General features: G+C 44.2%; 1 protein-coding gene across 1 annotated transcript; it reads right to left on the reverse strand.

The window, feature by feature from the left end:
- Positions 1 to 24,872, reverse strand: Lap3 (leucine aminopeptidase 3). The gene is made up of 13 exons (XM_008826865.3): positions 24,718 to 24,872; positions 22,953 to 23,068; positions 21,787 to 21,841; positions 21,270 to 21,375; positions 20,141 to 20,300; positions 18,596 to 18,760; positions 15,725 to 15,883; positions 12,189 to 12,313; positions 10,406 to 10,494; positions 8,818 to 8,920; positions 3,734 to 3,813; positions 1,649 to 1,758; positions 1 to 545 (listed from the first exon to the last, which is right to left on the reverse strand). The coding sequence occupies exons 1-13, from the start codon at positions 24,817 to 24,819 to the stop codon at positions 356 to 358; spliced, it is 1,560 nt and encodes a 519-aa protein (XP_008825087.1). The 5' UTR covers positions 24,820 to 24,872; the 3' UTR covers positions 1 to 355.
- Positions 24,873 to 24,977: the final 105 nt, after the last annotated feature.

The raw sequence follows: 24,977 nt of genomic DNA on the forward strand, positions 1-24,977 counted from the left end.
TTACTTCGGATAACTACATAGTAACTTTTAATTTGCTTATGTCCCTAGCACCACAAATCTTAAGTACAATTTTTCTTCCTAGTTAAAAACATATGCTCTAAAAAGTGATCAGGAAGATTAAAAAGTTAATTGTCATGTGGCAACTATCTTAAAAATCTTGCCAAGCAAGATATCAGCTTTATAATCTTTGCAGAAAATGAAAAACAAAACAAATTAAGGCATACAAAATTCATTTTGTGCTGCATTTTAAAACACCATCCTTTTTTGCCTTTAAAAGATTTTCATCCATTCAAAAATATTTTGAAGCCCAAATACCAGTTTAAGACAGCTGGAAGACAGTTTCTGAGTATTTGAACTAGGAGCTGTCTTGACTGAGGCGAAGTAAGAACTCAATCAGAGTCCTTGTGGGCCTTCCGCTCATGCCTTTCCGCAGATATGGAATCTCATCTTTGTTGGTCATCACACCTGCTATATCCAAATGTGCCCACTTAGAATGAGTCACGAACTCCCTCAGGAACGCTGCCGCTGTGCAAGCTCCTGCAGATCTGCAGAGAAAGGCAAAGAGCATTACCTCACCTGAGGTCCTGGTGCACGGAACATTTCATTAAGAAGCTACAGTCAGGGTCAGTGAGATGGCTAAGCAGGTAAAATGCTTGCCACACACCTGACAACCTGAGTTCAATTTCCTGAACACAAGTAAATGTGAAAGGAGAGAAATAGCCACAGAGTTGACCTCCATATGTGTGCCATGGCACACAAACCCACACACAGTGCACACACACACACACACCCCACACACACACAAATAACTGTTTTAATGATACATTTGTGCTAGGTGGGTTCGGTGACCAAAGGGCAAAAGTCAGGCTTATGGAACCTAGTATGAAACTAGCCCAGAACCAAAAGCCAGATGTGGTGGCACACACCTTTAATCCCAGCATTTGAGAGGCAGAGGCAGGTGGATCTCTGTGAGATAAAGGCTAGCCTTGTCTATATAGCAAGTTCCAGGCCAGCTGGGGCTACAGGGAATCCCCATCTCAAAAAAAAAACAACCCAAACAAACAAAAAATAAATTAACTCAGGAGAGATGGCAGCTCAGTGGTTAAGAGCACTGGCTATTCTTGCAAAGGACCCAGGTTCAGTTCCCAGCACCCACATCGTGGCTTATAGTCAGCCATAACTCCATTTCCAGGAGATCCAATACCCTCTTCTGGTCTCCTCGGGCAGTACACCCATGTGGTGCACTTTTACATACATGCAGCCAAATGCTCATATGCATAAAAAAATATTAAAAAATTTAAAAAAGAAATAACCCAGAAGTCATTTTCACAATATTTACTTTTAAATATGGCTTTAAGGAATGAAGGCTGAAATCTAGATTACTTTTTCCATTTAGCGAATTCCTGTAGTTTCTATCTTTTTCCACTTATCATTTGCTTAAAATAACTTTTAGATTTGAAAACTTGTAACATTATGAGAACCTGCTAGAGAAATATTTCCAAAATGCAAACATATCAATAACCTTGCAATCACTAAATCAAAAAGAAATTGGTTAGTTTTGAAGTCTTTTATGAGGAGGATGAGACTAAAGAGCAGCTTTGGCATCCAAGGATGACTGTGAAGACAGACATTTAGATCTTTTACATACCTGTATTTTCCAAGGTTATTAACATCAGCAAGTTGGCAATCTATAACTTGTTTTGTATAATGCTCAAAGAGAGGCATCCTCCAGACTCTGTCCCCGGTTTCAATGCTGGCCTAAAGAAGACGAATGTGATAGTGTGTGACTAGATGGAGCAGGTTCTGAGAAATGCTGTATGTTTGAGGCCTGAAGACCTCTTCTAACCTGTTTCTGTAAAGCAGGACTACAAAACAGATGCCTAGAATTATTTTTGGTTATTAAGAGACTTCAGAATTAGAAAACAGGAATGTAATAAAGTAATCCCACACATCTGTAGAGCATTTGCTAAAGTCTCAATCTAATAAAGTGATGTCTTGTATTGCATAGAGGCTATGCAGGTCTGAATAGGGTGGAAGATTCTCTGAAGAGGCTAGTCACCTTGTGTGCTGTAGAAATGCATGTTAGACCCGCATCACTGAAAACTGGGTCCTGAGGGTGGGGGCTCCAGTCACTCATTTACCCCTCATTCATTCACTCATAAAGCACCACCAATTGTGCTGAAGTATAACCATCAAAAGACCTACAGGCTATCAGAACTAGATAAAGATTGTTTTATTCATTTTCACAGGAAGTCAAAGATAAAGCCTCAAAGTAGAAAGCCAAGAAGCAGTAACAAAACCTGTTAATTTAGAGGACATAAGTACACATCAGATGCATCAGCCAAGGATGAAAGGAGCTGCCTATGGGAAAAGACTGTAGGCTGCCAAGTGTGGATTTCATCACACCTATGAACATAGCATATTGGTAAGAAAAAGAAACAGTCAAACAGTGTTGTGGACACCCTGATGACGGAGAGGGACATTGAGTATGTGGGAGGCCAGGAGAGGTTCCTGCTCAGCCCACAAGAAGAAAACTTGAATGTTACAGAGGCTGAGGGAGTGAAGCCCACAGATAGTATGACAGAGCAGAGGGGCTCTGTCCAGTGAGACATAAATTTAGGAGCTTAAACCAACCTCTCAAATATATTCACAGACTTTGTGTCTATTCCCCATGGCAAGCTCCTATTAGCTGATGTGAAGGGAATGTGCTGCCAGATGGCATTGCCAGGCAGCCAGGTGGAGCACTGGAGACAGAGTGGGCAGCAGAGGTGTTCAAGAGAGCATGGGGCATATGAAGTTCACCACGCAGACTCCGAGCGTGCGTGTGGCCAAGGACTGAACACACCCAAAGGGGGAAGGCAAAGCAAATTGTGGGCAAAGGTGCCAAAGGGGATAGTCACACAAGCAACAGCAGAGCAGGTGGTCACAGAAGCCAAGGGCTGAGGTCACCAACAGGAAACAGGCTAGGTTAGGGTCACAGTGGTGCTGGACATGAAAACCAGTAGCACTGAGGGAAACTGCACGTGTGTAATGGGAGAGGTATGGCAGGAGGGAAGATGACTGGACTGGAAAGGGCTGGTTATGAAAAGACAGTGGGAGCACAGAGTGCAGCAGTGAGGGGACATCCTCATCGTGGACTCATCAGTAGGGAGCTGGTCTGCACTGCTGGCCTCTCATGTCTTTGTTAGAGGGCCGGTCCTTCACAAAGCTGTCCCCATACCCTTTGCAGCTGAGAGCTTCTCAACCATAGCCATTTTATTTCTCTGTTTAACATGGTTCTGAGGTTTCGAAGACAGGGAAATGGTGTCCTACTTATATTTTAGGAGTATCTTTAGAAAACACAGCCACTGAATTGTTTATTGCTATGGCTTATTTTCAAATCACAGGCAAACAATATAGAAAATCATTTTTAAAGAAATATTATTTTTATTTTATGTGTATGAGTGTATTGTCTGCATGTGTGTGTAAGTGCACCCGTGTTGTGCAGTGCCTGTAGTCAAAAAAGACGTTGGATTCCCCTGGAACTGGAGTTATGGATGGTTGTTATTTGCTATGTGGCTGCTGAGAATCAAACCCAGGTCCTCTGCAAGAGCAGCCAGTGCTCTTAACTGCTGAGTCATCTCCCCACGGCCGTAGAAAATCATTTTTAACATGGGTTAAACAAACATATTATTTGAAGGCCACACTAAATTATCCATCATCTCCATTCTATAGGGCTGTATCTTGGACCTACCTCAAATAGTTTGTTCCACAGCCAGGATGAATTGGTAAAGACCCCAGTGGCACCTGATCCCAGGGCTATGTCCATGGCACCTGTAACACAGAGTCCCTTGGGTCAGCACCTTTCTCTGAAGGCAGGAGGCTCCTCTGCCACTCAGACCACAAATGTGACCTCTAACTCTGTTTAATGACTCCCTCCTCAATAGATACTCCGAGGAAATGATCCCTTCTGTAGCTAATTATCCTATACCTCTCAAGCTAGAATTTATCTTTGTTATGGAAAATACATACCAGTCGTGAAAATGATACCAGTTATCACCAATAATTTTATCCCTGGGTGACTATTAACTTGCTTAGTTTTGTTTTGTTGAAACAGGGTCTCCCTGTAGCCCCAGCGGATCCGGAACTCCCTATGTAAACCAAGGTGACTTCAAACAGCCTGCCTCTGCCTCCCAAATGCTGGGATTAAAGGCATGCACCACCATGCCTGGCAAATGTTACCCATTTTTTTATATTTCTAGAGTTCTAAACACTTTTTTTCATTTTTTAAAAAAATATTTATTTTGAGCCGGGTGTGGTGGTGCATACCTTTAATCCCAGCACTTTGGAGGCAGAGGCAGCTGAATCTCTGTGAGTTCGAGGCCAGCCTGGTCCACATAGTTCCAGGACAGCTGAGGCTACAGGGAGAGCCTGTCTCAAAAAGACCAAAAAAAAACTTACTTTGGTTTTTTGAGACAGTCTCCCTGTAGCCCCAGCTGGTCTGGAACTAGCTATGTAGACCAGGCTGGCTTTGCTGCCATAGAGATCCACCAGCCTCTGCCTCCTGAGTGCTGGGGTTAAAGACGTGCACCATTACACCTGACACTAAACAGCTCTCTAAAATATGGCCATACTGGGGGTCTGGAGAGATGGCTCAGCGGTTAAGAACACTGGTTGTTCTTGCAGAAGACCCAGGTTCGAATCCCAGGACCCCCATGACAGCTACCAACTGTCTGTAACGCCAGTTCCAGGGGATCCGATGGCCTCTTCTGTCCTCCAAGGGCATTGCACGACACAGGTGCACTTACCTATATGCAGTCAATACATTCATATACATAAAATAATAAATAAAATATATTAAAAAAATATGGCCGAGAGGCCACAGAGAAAGGTGAGGAAAGAAAAAAAATATGGCCATATTGTATGCTCAAGGGCATGTTCTTTATGTTTTAAACATCTATTCCTTTTTCATGAACAAATGTTTGAAAGCATTTTTGGAGATTTTAAAGCGGTCTTTGGAAAGTGTTTTTGGCGATTTTAAGGCAGTCCTTTGGACAGAGGAATGGCCCCAGAGCTGCGGCACTGAGGCTGTTCTCCTTTTTCAGTTCTAATGACATCTCAGTGTGAACATAAGATTGGACCCATCTTTTAAAGTCTGCCATTGTTGTATCACACTCATTTCCTCTACATTTCCTTTTCTAACCTCTTTTTGGCTGACTGCTCTTGCTAAGTTAATGAGCATTTGAAAAGACCAGGTTAGAATCAGGTTTGCAGTCAGGTCTAGCAGCTGAGCCGCTGTCTCTGACAGGGTTAGCCCTGCAGTCCTGCTTATCTATCTGCCTTGCTTTATAAGCTCCGGTCAGTGCACCTGTCTGATTCTAAGACTATTCTTGGGGCCTGGCACCTGTCTGGCACGAAGAAGCTCAGTAAATGATTACTGGAAGGACACGTAAGCGGGAGCGGGATGACCATACTGGACGTCGGGGAACACCCCCTGAACTGGTACCAAAATGTTCATGGCTGTCAGAGAACAGAAGCTCCACACCACAGGCAGCAACTCTAGTCTCACAAGACACCATATGTTACGCAAAGCTAATGACTTTTAATCCCAAACTGTGGCTTTGCACGAAGCTACTCATCAGTATCATACCAAAGAATAACTAAACTATCCAATTACTACAGATGATGCCAGGTAATTCTGTTTACATATAAACTTCCCAGACCCTTACTTTTCTTTGCAGACAGGATTACTAGTGACTATGTAACACAACACTGAATAATCCCCCTGTGCCTGTAGGTGAGTAAAGATTGCTACACATCTGACTTAAGCACTCAAACTTAGACCCACGATTCCATTGTTAATTTTGGTTACTCTGCCAGCTCACTCAGCATCACAGTGGTTTACACCCGACTCCTCAAGGACAGCAGTGGACCACAGTTGCATGGCACACTTTCCCCATGAAATCACAAGCAGATCACAGTAAGCATTAGTTAATAGTAAAGAATCACAAATTGTTAAGAAAGGAAATATTTGCAAATGGTGACACACATAAAAACCTATGGTTCTGTGTAACACTGTGTCAAATCCAGCCTGTTTGGCTCATTTGCTCCTTTAAGTGTCATCACTACCGCCCAATAATAATAGTTATTATTATTTTATTATTATTATTATTTTAAGATGTAGCCCAGGCTGGCCTCCAACTTGTAATCCTCCTGCCTCAAGCCTCACAAGTGCTGGGTTTACAGGTGTGTGCCACCACACCTAGCTCCCAATCATCTTAAATCTCCTGCTGTCTACCACTGCTGTCTCATCACTTGCCCTCTGGACTATAGTCATGATTCTTGTTTTAAGATAAAGAACTTAATTGTGGAGCTTTTCAGATACACAGAAAAGTAAGGAGAATTAGAATACAACAGGCATCCAGGTGCCCATTGTGCGGCGTCAATAGCCACCATGTCACGGAAAGCTGCTCATCTGTGCCCCTGTATCCAGCAGACTGTTTTGAAGCCAAAAGCAAATACCAAAATACCCTTAAACACTCAATTATCCACAAAAGTTAACACCATAACACCTTGCACGGGCCTCACTAGCCTGCCCGTCTGAGTCTACTCCATACTGCATGCTCGGCGGTCTTTCCAAATGCAAACACAGGAGCTCACCATCCCTGAGCTTAGCACTCTGAGTAGCTCTGCACACAGCTCACACACCCCTTCCACAGCATCAGCCTCAGGTGCTCAGGCCCAAGACACAAGGTTTATTTACATCTTGGATGGTTCACTGCTGACTCCATGTTCCTCCCCATGTGGCCTTTGAACAAGGCATGCTCTATGCTCACCTTTTCTCTGCTCAAACCACACAAGCAGACCCTAAGAAGGGTCAACCCTTCTTAGGTTAAGAGGCCCTGACCTCCTGACTGGTCAAGTCCCCAAACTACAGATTCTCTTTAAGTACTTCCTTGGGCTTGTTGCATACATTTTCAAGCTGCCAGTATGAATCTCCAGTTTCTGCCACTCTCTCCAGACTGCAGGCCTGACTTGAGTGCTGTACCTGTCAGCAAAGTCCCTGGCCCACAGGACTTAAAAGCCTGCTGACTGCCATTCATTTGGCACCAACAGCACAGCAGAGACACTATGGTAAGAGGAGGGGCTTGATGCCTATGATGCATCTGCATGGGATGTGTATATCACATTTAGTCATTAATATTCTACTTCTAAAGGTAGTGGTTTTTATAGACTTTGTCCTCAAAAGCTTTCTATTAAACCCATACATAACACATTCCCATCAGTTTCTAGATTTTTTATAAAAGAAATACAAACTGATCTCAAACAAAATGTGCTAATTTCACTTAAAGGAACAGAAAATGATAAACACAAATGTAATAACTGAGTCAAGGCCTTCCTTCAGGTAATGCCTGCCATGATGCTGAAGGGGATTTCACGATATTATATATATTATTAAATAATTTGTTTTCTAAAACTCCAGAACTATCACCACCACCATTTTCAGATACACCAATAGCAGAAGCACAGGTACAGTCTGGTTGTGTTGCCTGGGGTCATGCATGCTCCAGTAAAGGCATGCATGACCAGGGAAAATGAAAACCAAAGGGCACAAAATGCAAAATGATCTGAATTTTAATCTTTTTTTTTTTTTTTTTTTTGAGGCAGGGTCTCACTATGTAATACCAGCAAGCCTAGCACTCACTATGTTGACAAAACGGACCTTGAACTTGGAGAGATCTGCCTGCCTCTGCTCCTGAGTATAGGTGCTGGGATTAAAGGCATGCAGCACTATACCCAGTCCTGATTTTTAATCTAATCTTAAATGAAGCGAGATAAATTTGGACAGAGATTTTTGGACGGAAGATCAAGAGCTTTGGGATTCTGCAGTAACCCGCTGTCTCTTAGCCCTTAGGAATCTGTTCACTGCTCTACAGTCAAGGCCTTCCTTCAGGTAATGCCTATCAGAAGAGCTCCTCCCAACCTCACAACTCTACCAACAAACAGAACTCCTCCAAGTACTGATGGTTCTGGAGGTCAAAGAATTTGCTAGAGGCTGCCTAAGAAACAGGAGTCACACCTGAGCCAGAGCTTTCTTCACGTCACCTATCACAATGCCTTGTATCCATTATAAAGGACGTTGCTACTCCAAAAATGTTACTACATGAAGTATATTATAAGATATATTATGATTAAAAAATGCTACTGATTTTGAGATACATCAATCATCAATCTTTTGGGATTCATAATATATTGTAGTCATAACAAAAAACACCTCTTTTTTTTTTTTTTAATCTTTTTGAGATGGTTTCCCTGTAGCCCCAGCTGACCTGGAATTCACTGTGTAAACTAGTCTGGCCTTGAACTCATAGAGATCTGCCTGCCTCTGTCAGCAGTGCTGGGATTAAAGGTGTACACCACCATACCCTGCCAAAAAACACCTCTTAATACCATTTTTAGCTTCAGCCTGGATAAGCTGATTTGACACCAGCAAGATGGCTTAGCAGGTAATGGTGCTTTCTGTCAAACCAGACAACCCAAGTTTGATCCCAAGACCCATGTGGTAGAGTGAACAGACTCATGCAAGTTGTCCTCACTGTAACATGTGTATGCACATGCATGTGCAACACAAATTTTTTTTTTAAAGTTACCACTGGAATAAAACAAAAGAATTAGTATTCAAAATATTTTATAACTACAGAACAATTCCTCTGGTGAAAGATCTTTGAGTGTGAGTGGGCTAAACCAAACTAGCAAAGTAATACCAGAGTAAAGTGTGCACTGCACCCAACAAGTAAGGCTTCCTTCAGACATAGACAGGGGAAGCATGCACTTGACCTGTCAAGGTTGCAGCATTGATGATGATCTTAGGATCGAAGGTGTGGGCGTAACAGAGTGCATCGGCCAGGATGAGCCTCCCCTCGGCATCAGTGTTATCCACCTGCAGAGAAGATAAAAGGGGATGGTTTAGACAGCTTAAGGAATGAAAACCAGACAGGAACATCTCATTTCAAGTGGAAAAGGTTGGAGTGGTGGTTGTCGCCAACAGTGAAAACACACTTGTAATCAGTTCCAGCAGGAACAGAGCTAATCTGGAGGCCAATTCAGTAAACCCTGCCTGACCTAACAACTTCCATGCTGAAAAAATAGGAAAATGTCTTAATAATGGGAAATGGAAACAGAGCTAAAAGAGTAACAGGGCTAAGGTATAACCCAGTGTAGAACATTTGCCTGAGACCACCCTGGCTGCATCTCCAAGCATCAAAAGAAAACCTTAAGAAAGTTAAAACTGGGGCTGTAGAGATGGCTCATTGGTTAAGAACCCATACTACTCTTACAGAGGACCTGAGTTAAGTTCCCAGCACCCATATGGGGCAGCTCATAACTACCTGTAATTTCAGATCCATGGGAGCCCTCTTCTGGACTCTAAGGACACCTGCACTCATGTGCACATAACCACATTCATACACACCATTTTTAAAAATTATTTTTAGTGTATGAGTAAACTGCCTGCATGTGTAAATACACCTATGTTGTGCAATGCCCGTGGAAGCCAGAAAGGGTGTCACTGGAGTTACAGATGATTGGTTGTTAATTGCCATGCAGGTGCTGGTAACAGAACCCAGGTCCTTTCTAAGAACAGCTAGTGCTCTTAACTGCTAAGCCATCTTTCCAACCCCATACACATAATTAAAAAAAAATTTTTTTAAACCTTAAAAAAAAAAGTTTAAACTAAGTGGCAACCTGGAACTCCAGGCTAAAGAACCTTCCTGATTTGGTAGCCCCTTTTAGCTGTGTTTCCTTCTTTCGGCAGAGGCCCCAGGATCTTGGGCAGTGCATGCATACGCACACATGCTCCTCAGAAGCCAGAGTGCAGAGCCTGTAGTGTGGGACAGTCTCCCCCCACCACCCCCAACATCTAATATGAACAAAAGTTAATCCTGGCACAGGTTTAACTAGAAAATGGCCAGTGCTTTACTAGCATGCCATGCTCTGCATGGCAGCCTTCAAATTCATGGTAATTTGTATGATATAATTTAGTGGGAGAAACAACAGGGCAGGAAAAATATTTCCATCAAGGAGATGGAGAAATGGCTTAGTGGTTAAGAATACTTGCTGCTCTTGTAGAGGACTTGCGTTTGGCTCGTGCCACAAGAGCCATCTAATAATGCCAGCTCCAGGGAGACTGATTGATACCTCTGCCCTCTGAGGGCACCAGCACTCGTGTACCTACCCACACATATACCCATGATTAAAAATAATAAAAATCTTTAAAAGAAATACTTTTACTTCCCATGAAAAAGTGCTAGCACTAAAAACATCCTCCTCCTGAAAGTGGATACCCATTTCATACTGAAGTTACATGGCTACAGTGGGGTTCCTGGAAGAATGCTAGTTGAGGATGCCTCAATGTCCCCTCACAAACCTGAATAGTCTTCCCATTCCTGGCTCTGACGACATCTCCTGGCTTGTTGGCCTTGCCGCTTGGCATATTTTCACAAAGAGGGGCCAAACCTATTGGAAAGCATGTAAAAAGGAACATGAGACACGCCGGGTTCAAATATGCCACCCACGGGACATGCGAGCCATGGGGCACATGGTGGTATTCTTACTCAAGAGTCTAACTTGATTCCAATCTGGAAGAAATGAACACAAACTGCAGAACACCAGGAGACTAACCTGGGCCTTTCAAAACTGCCAATGTCATAAAGAAGGGGCAGGAAGAAGGTTCTTGACAAGAAAGGTAAAGGCACACAGCCACCAAACGCAATGTGGGATCCTTGATTGGGGTCTAGATTTTAAAACTAAGTGTCAGGGCTGGAGAGATGTCTCAGCAGTTAAGAGTACTGGTCTTGAAAAGGATAGGTTCGGTTCCCAGCACCCACATTGGGCCAGCTCACAACTGCTCCAAGGGATTGACACCCTCTTCTCCAGTCTGGTCACTTGTACTCACATGTGCACTGACCCACACACAGACACACATGTATACACAAAATATAATAAAATCTTTAAAAAAATATATAAGATGGATGAGTTTTGTTTAAATAATTGGGGAGATTTTATTAGGCTATTATGAAGCCTTATAAAATGTAACTATTGGAGCTAAAGAGATGGATCAGTGGTTAAGACCACTGGCTGTTCCTGCAGAGGACTGGGTTCAATTCCTAGCACCCACAGATGGCTAACAAACCATCCATTAATCCAGTTCCAGGTGATCTGACACCCTCTTCTGACCTCCATGGGCACTGCATGACACACGTACACTTACATACATGGAGGCAATATACTCATACACAAAAAAATAAGTAAAAATATTTTTTTAGCTGGGTGTGGTAGCACATGTCTTTAATCCCAGCACTCAGGAGGCAGAGGCAGGCAGATCTCTGTGAGTTTGATGCCAACCTGGTCTACATAGTGAGTGCTAGGTCAGCTGGTGCTACAGGGAGACCGTGTCTCAAAAAGACGAAAAAAAAAAATTTTTTTAAATATGTAATTATCACTATACACAGAATATCCCTTAGGAAACATGATAAACAACCTAAGAGTTACAGCCTGTCCCAATGCCAGCATCTTACTTTCAAACATACAACCAGGAAGGACTGATAACAGAACAACAATAAAAGGACCATGATATTGGGGTAGCTAGGCAGGGGAGACACAGATCAGACAGACTTGGGTTTCCATTCTACCTGCCCCAGGCAATCGACGTGAACAGACCAAGTCCTATAAATCTCTCATCCTCCAAAACATGGCATTAGCAGTGCTATGTGCCCCTAGCAATGCTTCTGGGAGTTTGTAGCAGTGAAAACACCAGGAGACTCTGTGTACTGAGCGATTCTTCCGTATCAGGCAATTGATCAAACACAGTCCTATGAGGCAATCACTACATGAGCCCTCCACTCCAGCTACTGAGTGTTTTTCACTGGAGTAAAGTACAAAAGTGACGTATGTGTCCCTAATGGCTAACCACTTTTTGCCTAAGTAAAACAAATCAATATCAGTTACAGCCCACTGGCTGCAAAACACATTCAACCCAATCAGCCCAGACACAAAACATTTATTTCAGTTTAACAGCTTCTGCTTGATAAAAAGCTACTTAAAACTGTCTCTTGATCTTTTCAGATGGAGGAAAACTGTTTGCTGGCTCAGTACTACCATGTGGCTGGATTCTAGTAGCTCTACAAGATGCAGTTCCTCACCCTACTTACCCACAATGTTAATGGGCAAATTGAGCTTTGCCGCAGACACAATGGCTGAGCATATAGTTGCGGCTCCTCCCATGTCAGCTCTCATGAGGTCCATATTTGCAGAAGGCTTGATGGAGATACCGCCACTGTATGGAAAAGGAGGCAGCATGCGACATTAATAACAAAGTTGAAAGCCCAAATCACATTCTTAAAAAAGAACATAACAGGGCTGGCAAGTTGGCTCAGAGGATAAAGGTGCTTGCTGCCAAGACTGACAACCTGAGTTCAATCCCTGGGACCCACATGGTGGAAGGAAAGAACCAACTCCAGCACATTGTCCTCTGACCTGAATACAAGTTTTCTGGCAATTGTGTGCCCTTTCCCCCTAACAAGAATAAATAAAAATGTAAAAGAAGAATGTAAAAAACAGAACATAGATCACCGGTGTGGTGGCACATGCCTGCAATCCCAGAACTCAGGAGGCTGAGGCACAATCTCAAGTTTGAGGCCAGGCTAGGCTGCATAGCAAGACTGTCACAAAACTGGACAAAACACAAAAATCCCATGCAAACTGAAGATTAATTACCACACATGAGCATCACATACCTGCCAGAGGTCAAATTTCTAAATTTACTATCTAAATGATTTCAGTGTAGTCTTTCTAAGGTACAAAATAATTCAAGAAACAGAGAAAGGTGTGGTGGTTCTTTTTATTTCTATTTGAATGAAACTTTACCAAGTACCACTAGAAACATTACCATACCATGATATCAATGCTACCTGAGTTCATGTGCTTTGTATCATTAACTCCTGACACCCCAAAAACTGTCTTTTCAGCAAATTTTCTGAGCTAACTCCTGAAAGCTGAAGGTCATGAACTTTTAAGACAGGGTGTCACTATGCAGTCCTGGCTGGCCTCACATTCATTATGTAGGCTAGGCTAACCTCGAACTCAGAGATACCTGCCTGCCTCTATTTCTAGAGTGCCAGGATTAAAGGTGTGTAGCACCACGGCCAGCCCTGGTCATGAACTATTAAGGAAAGCTGACAAGCTCACAGGAGAGGGAGATTCCTCTCAAGCACACAGCACAGAACGTTAATAGTTCTTCTGACACCTGCTGGTGGCGATGGCTGATGGCTGCCGAATGAGACAGGCTTAAGGAAGGCATCTATCCAGAAACAGCTGAGCAAGCTTGTGATTAGCAAGAAACCCAACTACCTCCTCCACACAACAGCCTGCCTTCTATAGTGACTTTTCTATTTCCTGTTTCTAGGAGTCCAGAGCAACTTGCTTCACAAGCCAAAGCCAGAGGCTTGGACTTCTGAGATCTGCAGACTTGCCTTGGTGACTCTTTGGAGAAGTTTCTATTCCCTGCTCTAAGGTCTGTTTTCCTTAGTATCAGATCCTAAATTCTTACCACAGAAACTCTTGATAACTGATGATTTGCATTTACTAATAGAGTTAAAAACTACACACTGAGCTAAGTCCTCCTGATCTACATCTACTCCTTCAAGAAGTCCTTCTCAACCTGAGCAGTAGCCTTACCTGTTATATATTTAAGGGATTTTAATTCATATTAAATCTCACTCCGAGCATAAATATTTCATTGAACTATTAGCCTATGGCAGTATAAAACATCACAATTAGGGTTGGAGAGATGGCTCAGCAGTTAAGAGCACTTGTTACTCTTCCAGGGACCTGCGTTTGGTTTTTAGCACCCACGTGAGGCAGCTCACAGCCCTAGGGACCGAACTGACCCCTGACCTCCAAGGACACCAGCACTCACATGCACATACCCACACATAGAGACAGACAGACACACATATTTTTTTAAATATTTTTTTTTTATTTTATGTGTATGAGTGTATTGCCTGCATGTATGTGAGAATGCACCTGTGTCGTGCAATGCCTCAGAGGTCAGATGGGCTTCAGATTCCCCTGGAACTGGAGTTAAGAATGGTTCGTAGCCAACATGTGGGTGCTAGGAGTTGAACCCGGGTCCTCTGCAAGAGCAGTCAGTGCTCTTAACTACTGAGCCATCTCTCCAGACCCCCCACACTTTTTAAAAAAAAAAAATCTAAAACCATCTAATGTAAGACATCTAAGCCGGGCATGGTGGCACATGCCTTTGATCCCAGCAGTTGGGAGGCAGAGGCAGGTGGATCACTGTGAGTTCAAGACGTGCCTGATCTACACAGTGAGTTCCAGGACAGCTGGGGCTACAGGGAGACCCTGTCTCAAAAAGTCTGAAAAAAAAAAAAAAAAAAAAAAAAGATATCTAAAACTGATTTAACTGACAATGTTTCATATTATTTAATATCATTCTTATAAGGGCTGGATTCCACTCATGTTTCAGATGGAGCCCCTAACTAGAGAAATCAAAACTTTATGGTTCTTTACTGGTCCGTTTCCAAAGTAGTTTCTCTAAAACATAATTCCTGGGAATGAAGATTCTTTCTTTAAAAAAAAAAAGTTTCTAGAAGGACTGGAGAGATGGTCAATGGTGAAGAGCACTGGCTGTTCTTCCAGAAGACCTGGGTTCAATTCCCTTCACTCGCATGGTAGCTAAAGTAAGAAGATCACTGTTGCTGTTAAGTTCAAAGCTAACCTGGTTTACAAAGTGAGTTTCAAGCCAGCCAGGGCTACATAGACAAGACCCTAACTCAAAAAGCCAACAAGAAGAAAAAAGAAAAAAAAACCAAAGCCTTAGTGCTCTCTCTAACCTAGTGCTTTGGCCAAGTCATCCTTTCAATGTCTCCCTGTCACTAGCGTCTCTAGAATTGTCCTTTCCACCTCAGCCTGTTCTTGGCTGAAATAATCAAAGACGGTTTCCACTTCTAAAGAATATGTTAGGTTTAACGAGACTAACGGAAGCTAGACTACTCAGCTAAAGTAACTGCAGCAAGCATAATCCAACGGCTGCACCGCTGCTGCCCATGGGAGAATCTTAGCTCAAATGAGAATCCAAGAGCACGGTGAATGGATTATAAGGCATTTTAAAGATAGACACTACTCTGTGTGTGCACACGCATCTGTACACGTGGAGGGCAGAGGTAGATGTTGGGTGTTTCTCAATTGCTCTCCACCCTATTTTTTAGACAGTCTCTCACCAACATGGAGCTCACTGATTCAGCTAGACTGGCTGGTCAGCAAGCCCCAGGGACCCTCCCATCTCTGCCTTCCCAGCATGGGGATTTCAAGCATTTGCTCCCTGCTGCACTCAGCTTTTTTATTTGAATGCTGGGGATTAAGCTTGGGTCCTCAGACTTGGACAGCAGGCACTTTACTGAGTCATTTCCCTAGCCCAGTGACTCTACTTCTTGGTATGTGACTTTGGACAAATAACTTCTCTGAGTTTGGTTTCCCCACATCATCTCTCACTCACATGTTAAGACCAGAACCAAGATAGATATGTAATATACCTAATAGTCTCTGGCATATATAAGCATTTTGTAGGTAATGCGATACATTTAATATAATGTATAAGACTTGACCAAACACCATGCTACATACAAATAGCATTCACTAAAATAGAACCCCCTCCCCCATGAAGTACCTGTCAAAGGTAATTCCCTTCCCCACGAACACCAGGGGCGCTTCGCTGGCGTTGGGGCTGCCTGTGTAGTGGACTTCCAAGAAGACTGGTGGTTCTTCAGACCCTTTGGCTACACTTAGGAAAGAGCCCATTTTTTGCTCTTCAATCCAAGACTTGGGTCTGCAGGGTAGGAAGCAGGGAAAGGGAGGATACTGTTACCCTTATTTCAGAACAACTTGGAAAAAGCTCAGCTACTGCTGAATGAACGCACATTTGTAAGTTATAAAGATAATATACGGGAGCTGGTATAGCTCAGTGGTAGGGTACTTCCTGGCACGCACAAGACCTTGACTTCCATCCCCAACACCAGGGGGTAAACATGACACACAGGCGGAAGCGTCAGTGATCACATCCTGTGCTTTGCTTCTGTCTACTGCTCTCAGGCAAAGACTTGGTTCTGAGGCTATTTCAACCATACAATGAGATGAGATTCCTCTACCAAAGAGCATAGAATTACTCAGAGAATTGATACATGATAATGAATACAAGGTCAAGTCATCCTGTTTACTCAGTAACAATCCTTACCAACCTACTCAGCTATTTCTGAAATTTCAATTTAAAAATGAAATTAGCAAGGCTCTGCATCCACCAAAAGGCATTTAAAGATAGTTAGGGCATTCATTGTTTTATTTTTTTGTATTGCTAATAATGACTCACATAAGAAACTGGTTAGTCAACAAAAATCCAACAAAGCTGTCCTGCACTAACAGGTACAAAATATCCTATTCCTTAGCTTATCTTTTCAGTGATGTCACACTATTTCTCACAGCTCCAAGTGCAATTCGAGATACCTCCAAAGCAGCAAAATTACTTAGTTTTTATAATAAACACAGGCTCAGAGTAACATGAACCCCCACCTTGGTGCAAACTAGAATACCAATGCCATACTGCTATTCTTTCTAGGCCAAGGAACAAAAAGGGTCCGTATTGATTTCTGGCCACAGTAGTTATGCCTGTAATTCCAGACAGACCAGCACCAACCAGATCCCAGGAACAATCCTGTATTTGACGGTCCATTTATTCAGACTATAAACTAGAATTGCCACCATACTTCAAAGAGAAAATGGAAACATAAAAAAATCACTTCAAAAGAAATAAGGCTGAATCATGTAAGTATTTTTAATCCCACGCTCAGTACCTTATGATTTACTGACATCTCACCCTTCTAGAATTGTCTGTGTTTCTTTGATGCAGACACTGGAGAGAGTCTGATACAACTATATCACAGCTTGATGAGTCACGACATCTATGCATTCTGCCTGGTTTCTAGCTAAACCTACAATGTGCCTCTCAGTTTTTCAAGGGCCTGCTGCACACTGCCGCCTCACCTGAATTTCCTGGATGGTTAATGTCTCAGGTGACCTTTGAGATTCTGCTAATCTGCACATCCTTTCACAACTTTCCTCATCACCCTCCCCAGACCCATTATTTGCCTGTCTCTTCCTACAAGATCCTCATCTTGAGGACAAGGACTACCAACCACAGTGTACTCTAGCCTGCAAGTTCTATCTGTCCCTGGTGCCTAATAGCACTGCCACTACACAGCCCTGACATCTCCTAAGACAAGGCACAGTCCTACCAGGACACATCTATAGACCCTGCACACAGATACAGACTCAACACGTGAACCACTTGGGGATTCTAACAGGCTTTCAGTGCTGTGTTTTCTATACATTGTTTTTCTTCATTCTGTCTATATAGGGACTTTCCTGAATAAATATGAACTCCAGTCCCAATTAACTGCTGTAGCATTACCTCAAATGAAAAGTTCCCTTGAGAAACAACTCTGAAAATGATGAAGAATTCTTTAGGTTAAAAAAAGTATCTGTCAGGGCTGGAGAGATGGCTCTGCAGTTAAGAACACTGCATGTTCTTGCAGAAGACCCAGATTCGAATCCCAGCACCCACATGGCAGCTAACAACTGTCTGTAACTCCAGTTCTAGGGGATCCAACACCCTCTTCTGACCTCCGTGGGCATTGCACGACATGGGTGCACTTCCATTAATGTAGGCAATACACACATACACATAAAATCATAATAATAAATAAATTATTTTTTTTTAAGTATCTGTCAATTAATTTTAATCACAAGTCCCCCAAATGCTCAAACTTGGGTGCTTAAAGGATTAGGGAAAGAGCTCAAGAGAGAAACAGAACCCAGAGGACCTGAACTAAAGTACCATCACCCAGCACTGACCAAGCACTCAGGAGGCCTGGGAATGCAATCCTGTAGTGTAGCCAAGGAGATCAACAGGCAGGCAGGAATTCATACCCCCTACCCTGTATGCTGCATTCTTCACTTGTACCATTAGCAAAAAGGAAGTTCCTTTAAAAGTCAATCAGTTACCATTCAATCTAGGAATTCAACTCCCAAATACATATGCAAGAGAAAGTATGTCTCAATAAAGAGACACAGACGGTATGGTCATGACACTCTTAAAAACAAGGAAAAAGAGGACTGAAGAGACGGCTCAGCAGTTAACAGCACTGGTTGCTCTTGAAGAGGACCAGAGTTCAGTTCCCAGCACGCACATGGCATTTAACATCCATCCTAACTCCAGTTCCAGGACATATGGAACCCTCTTCTGGCCTCCAGGAGCACTGCACTCACATGGTGCATTTATAGACATACAGGCAATACACTCATGCACATAAAATTTTTTAAAGAGACAAGAAAAAAGATCCTCAAACCAACAACCCTCTCTGAGCTTGTGTGTGGCTGCTGGTGGGTTCAAGTTATTTCTCTGAATACAGAGAGAGCTGGATTTTAGGATCTCAACCACTCCTTTGGCTATAAGATCCCATGAGTCTATGATGTAATCCTGGATTACCTGATATGGACCTCAGTTTTACTACTGGCACTTTTGAGATTTTTTTCAATAATTTCAGCAAATCTGGTTGGCGTCATCTCATTGGCTGGAGACTCCATGAGCTGGCGTGCCAAGTTTTGTCCAGAAGCAAAGAGGACACCTTTCTCCCAGGCTTTCTGATCCCCACTGTTGAAGAAAAAAGTTACTATCAAACACCTTCAAGAATACTGATCATTCTGCTGCTAAGGGAGGCACTTGTCTTAAAAAAACAAAAATACACAGAATGAGTACACAAGATCGAATCCATTCTCTTAGCTAAAAAACAGGCCCCAGTGGGGGCCTAGGAAGAACTGGCTATGCAGTTCATTTCAGAATCTTCCCCTGCATCCTGCATAACTAAAGAAAAGGGGAAGGATGCAGGCCTGATGGTTACTAGAAGCTGTCAGTCTACTTCCAAAGGTGATGCAGAGATTCCTACCTAAAGCCCACTTTCCCCACAAAGGGATGATAGCGCCCAGCTGTGAGGCCAGCATGCAGACACCATTCAGACATGGAGTTGTAGGCTGCCTCCTTCCTGTGCCTGAGTCAAGGCTCTAAATGCCAATCAACAGACAGGACTGTTTTAGAAGAGAATACTCTCAGATGCATGTTGCATGATCCTAGTTCTTTTGTGTGTGGCAGGGGTTAATATGGGGAATATGGAGATGGACAGAAGATAACAGCCAGCTCCTCAGAGCATTCACCATGTGCCACCCACCTGGCATAGTTGTCTCTGGACCATCCCCCAAACTGTGATAGCAGCTAGGCATGACAGCACAGGCTGTCATCATAGGACTGAGGGGCTGAAGAGGCTAAGGAAGTTGGATTGTGAGTTCTCACTGTCTCACAACACAGAACTCTATGATATCAGTATTACAAGCCTCCTTTACAAAGAAAGAGACAAAAATTCTGGTTCTTAACTGAGGTTACCCTGAATAAGTGATGGAGACAGGACTCAAACCTAGGTTGACTGGCTGCAAACCTTCATTCCCAACCACTCCCTCACAGACACTAACCCCCAGGCCTCATCAACAGCCACCCACAGCCCTCATAGCAACTGGAACTGAAGGTTTCACAGTGTCTATTTCTGATGGCAGCCTAGAAAAGGGCTAGAATTTATCAGGTGGTCAATGGTCTGCTGAAGTGTCTCCTACCACAGAGCAGGAAGACGAAGACGAATGCCTTCATCCACGTAGATCTAGCATTTAGCGTAAGGTCAGCAGGTGCAGACTGGATTAAAACCCACCAGGATGTCTGCCATGTCATCCCCCCTCTTAGGTAAGAGCCAACATGAAGGTTTCCCAGCAACCAGCAAGCAAAGAAGGTTCTCAGGAGCCATGGGGGAAGCACAAGAAGCAGGAGCAGAGGCTGGGGATGTTCATCACACTATGAAAATGGCTGGGGCAGTGAGGATACACACGAGCCACACAGCACTACTGGACACTTGAGAAGCAGGATGCTCATCCCCAAACATGCTCCTGTCAGAATGCTGGGGAGTGCTGCCCACATCCCCGTTTCTCCTCTCACCTTCCATGGAGCTTGGCTGACACGGCCACCTTCTTCTTCTGCTTTAGGTCATCATACTCATAGAGACCCAGCACCGCTCCCTCTGCAGCAGCCTGAGCATCTCCACAGGGATCCACCTCCACGGACGGCAGCTCCAGGTCTTGAAGCTGCCTGCACCCTGCTGTAGAATCACAGAGGAAACAGAATGGAAGTCAGTCAAGAGACAACCAGGACAGCAGAAAGCAGAGACAGGCACAGGCTGTGTGCTGAGGAAACAGAACTAGCATCTGCTGGTTCCAAACTTCCATTTCCTTTTCCATAAAGTGAGGAAGGGCATGTGCCTCAGAAGCAGAGCTGAGCTTGCTCTCTCAGACTGGGACAGGCCCCTCAAGGAGGCAGATGTTCCTTGTAGCATTTCTGAAGCACAGGGTTTCTGATAAAGCTTCCCAATCACCAGGTGCTGCCCAGATTAAAAGGGACAGAGAAATGATGACGTTGAAACTATATTCAAGCAACTGAGCAAAGTCCATCATTAATACAGCATTTTATTAAGATCATGTCAGCAAAAACTCATAAAATTTAGATGTGCCACTCAACTTTGAAAGTTAATTTAATAAGCATTTATGATTCAGGGCCAAGGATTAGTTAAGCAAATTATTGCTACGTCAGAAATTCCTCAAAGTATGTTTGGAGCACAGTCCTTCTGGGAAAGGATCTCCCTGCTCAGTGATAAAATGACTCAGTCGCGTCCACCTCAGTTCCTCCAAGCCACCTAACCCCCACCCAAAAAATCAGGACAGGCCCATGTCTTTTGCTAGCAATGCGCAGGCATCCCACACTGTTCCCATTGTCTCTGTTTTGCAAATATGATAATTCCTTGTAATCTAAAAGTTGGATAACACCAGGGTTGCATTACAAAATGGAAAATCTACATGCCACCATTTCTGATATAGTTCTAAGAATAAATAGTAATAAAACCTCCCAACAGAAAATATAGAAATATGAAAAACATTTCATTAGCTAACCTATCAGGAGGTCAAGAATACTCATGTAAACTGAATTTGTTAAGATGAGTTGTACTGTGTGAACAGGGTGAGGGAGGTGATGGTAAAGGGATGAAAGAGAAGAAAGTCTTGAGGAGCTTGATAACCTGCAACAGCAACTCTGACGTTTTCTTTGCCTTCGTGCCAGTTCTCCTGGTCATCAACTCCAGCTGATCTCTTGCCAAGGCCGACCACCACCACGCTGGGGAAGTCCTGGTCCACAAACACACCAAATCAGCCACAGTGATTCTTTAAAGTGCTCCTTTCCAGAAGGGAATGGCACAGGGGGAAAATACTCAGCTCCCACACAGCCATTCAAGGTTCAGCAAAGAGGAGCCTGTGTCTTGGTGAGATGTGGTAACGTGTTTGAAAGGCAGAGGGTAAGCCTCCAATTACTTCTGCATTAGACAGTGCTCCAAATGAAAGCAGCCTTCACACTGAGGAATACAGTAGGTGGCAGTCAGCCAGCCATGCCCCCTTTACGATTTTAAGTAGTACTTCTGCTTAACACTTAGGTAACTATATGATTCAATACAAAAGTTCTAGCTTGACTGGGCAGCCATAGTACAGGGCACACGGGAAGTCTCAATGAGGATTTACAAAGTGAACATGACCATCTCATACCTGGTGTAGACCATAAAAAGTTCGAGTTTTGCCTGCCTTCAGAGGAGGTCCAGATCTAAAGAGGAAATGATTGTTTTAAAAATTATAGTTTGTTCTGCTCTTCTTGGTAAATGATACTGTTAGCATCAGCACAGTACTTTACTGTGTCTGTGGATTTTACTTCAGTTATGGCTTTACAGAATGTGTTCAGGACAGATGTCTCAGATGTAGCACATCAAGCTCAAAAACTATTTAGCAAACTTTCAGGTTACACTGAACATGGATTTATTTAGGAACAACAGTGAAGCCTGGTGTGGTGGCGCATGCCTGTAATCCCCAACTTGGGAGGCTGAAGAAGGACTGCACAGGCCAAGAGCACAGAGGCTCTGAAGCTGAAGCCCACAGTGACCCTGCAGGAAGTCCAATGACCTCTGGACACTACAGGTTAGCTTCTGGATTAATGATTTAAGGCCCCTGTGAAGGCTATAAACAGGGAAAGGAATAGCAAAGAAGAGATACAAGTCCTACGACACATCCATCAGATAATGACTATAATTATCAGGTGACATCTAGAACATGCTAACATGTTATCTATAATCTGAATAATAGTTGTGGGAGCTTATGTTGCTACTTCTATTTCTGCCAAATGTGGCCAGTAGCTCTAATGATTCCCTATGTCCTCTAGGTCCTAGCTAATCTAGGAGAGCTCAACTCTCAGGCCCTTCCCAGACTTCCCGAGTTTCAATCTGCATTCTGCCTATATAATCAGTCGATCCACTTGCACTTTAACACGTGAAAAGCCTTCAAAATCCAGGCATGCAATAAAAGGACAGAACCTTAGACTGTCTTTAAACTAACCAGTTAAAGTATATCGAAAGGCTGGCACCAGCCAGGAAACAAAGCAGGAAAAGTGAATCTGAGCCCAGGAAGTGGGCTGAGGAAATCCGGTACTTTCTGGATCCTGGATCAGTGCTTCATAATAGGTTTGCGGTCTGCTTAGAAACCATCTGATGTTCCAGAACTGCAGACCCACCCATACTGAGACAAAGTACCCAAGCCTTCTTGAGATGATTTTTGACTTCCATGAAAACCTGCCTGGCCAGGGTTTTCAATTAACTTTGTCTGACAGTGTAAAATATTCTTTCAATTTGAGTATCTTTAAGACTGGAACCCCAAATAACACTTACATGTTCAACATTTCTCTCAGCTTTCCAGCCACCAACTTATTAAAATTCTCTCCTGCAGTTGTAAACTGTGGCACGTCATCATCTTTGTCTTTGGAATAGATTCCTAAAACAAGGCCCTGAGAAAAAAAGAGATGAATGTAATCAGAGCATTCCCCTTAGAAGGGCTCAGGCATACCCGAACTCCAAAAGAGACAAATAGTTCCATCAAAACTGTCCTCCCCAAGGGTGTCAGAACAAAGGGAAAAAAATAAAAAGCATAGGCTGCTGGGCAGCCAGCTACACGTGCACCTGCCTCAGTGGCTGAAATCTTGCCAGCACAAGACTGGAATAGGAATATGTGCGACTTCTGGCCCTAACTCTGAACATGAAGATCACCTACTTCATTAACCTACTTCAGAACCACCTGACGATTACAACTTTTATTTTAATAATTTGTGTTTCAACTATGACCAGTCAAGAAGTCGGCTGTAGGATTTCCCAGTTGCAAAAGTGTTTGGTGAATGTTCAAAAAATCTGAGTCTTTGGAGCGCTTCAGATTTTAGATTAGGGATGCACATGTTGTATTTAGTAAGTACCTCTCCCGCTAGGGGAGAAGCATGCAACTTTACAGGGAGGGCAGAACCCCTCCTTTTCACAAGCACTTAGTGGTACAGCCCTTCATCTCCCTCACAAGCCCCAAATGTCAGGGGGAAAAAGACGTAAAACCAGTGCTTCTCATCCCCTTTTGCATGGTAATTTAAGACTTTTTAAATGTTCTGTTTTAGGGCCACCCCTGTGAGATTTTCTCTCTCACTTGCCAGATGAGAAAACTGAAGCCACCTCTGCCACACTAGCCCCTGGGTGGCAGAGCTAAACAGCTGTTTTCTTTCTGCCCTTGATCCTTTCCACAAGACCCCAGGTACTCAGGCCACACGGTGTCCATTCTTTCCACTGAAGAAAACGGGCTCCGTTGGCATGGCGACTGCCAGGTTCTAGCTTTCCCAAGACTGTTCGTTCCTGGGGTTCCATGGAACCAGGCAGGGAACGGTTCTGACGGGCCACTGGGCACAGAATTGGAAAGAGCTCTGGCAGGTGTTTGCCTGGTCCCTCGATATAGGTATCTGCAGGGAACCTGAGCTCAAGACCCATCTAGAATATTCTTCCCTTACCAGGTCTCCAAGCACAACTCATGAGTCAGACCTGTCAATTTCAAAGTGCCGTGCATAATTCATTGGAGTCCAACTAGGTGGAGAAGGCGTTTCCCCAATTTCAAGACACGACACGACCTCCCTCCCTCGGCAGAGCCCTTTTCTCTAGAAAGACACAGCTTTTGTCCATAAACTCTTATTCCCCCGGGGCATTTTCTGACACTACACTTCAGGGTGAGGAAGGGGTCTGGGTGTAGAGTCCCGGCTGGCTCCCGGACCTTGGAAGGCTTTTGGGACAACGCGGCCGCCCTTCTCTCCTAGGTTTCAGTGCAGTTTTTGAGAGCTCAGTTAGATGGAGAACCAAAGCCAGCTCAGTAAGTGGAGAGCCCAGTTCTAGCCTAACTTCAGAACCTGGCACTGTCCCCACGGGAGGGAAGGACGTATCCTCAGCCAACAGCCGTGCCCACCGCCAGGCCCTGCCCAGGTCAATGCCCTGCAACCCCAGGGAATTTTTCTGTTTAGTTCAGTTTAGCAATTTGGCGCCTACGCCCGGCACCCGGCGGCCTGGACCCACCCCACCGCCCCATCCCCGCGGCCAGCACCTGCCGTCCGCCCACAAACCAGCGGCCGCCTCTCACCTTCGTCATGTCTGCGGCGGAGAGACCCTGACCCGAGAGACGCCGCACTCCCAGACTGCGGAGCGCCACTCGCCCGGCGGCCGGAAGAGGCAGCAAGAACATCTTTCCAGCGTGGCCCCTAGCACCGCCCTCCAGCGAGCACGTGGCGCACGAAGGGCGGGCGCGCGCCTGGGGGCGGAACCTCCGGGGTCGCCGAGCGGGCTCCCGCTCCCGGGGAGCTGGACAGGTTCTGGGGGCGGAGCGGGATCCTGGGGGCGGGG

Source organism: Nannospalax galili, unplaced genomic scaffold (genome assembly GCF_000622305.1).
Source record: "Nannospalax galili isolate Female #2095 unplaced genomic scaffold, S.galili_v1.0 scaffold271, whole genome shotgun sequence".
NCBI lineage: Eukaryota > Metazoa > Chordata > Mammalia > Rodentia > Spalacidae > Nannospalax > Nannospalax galili.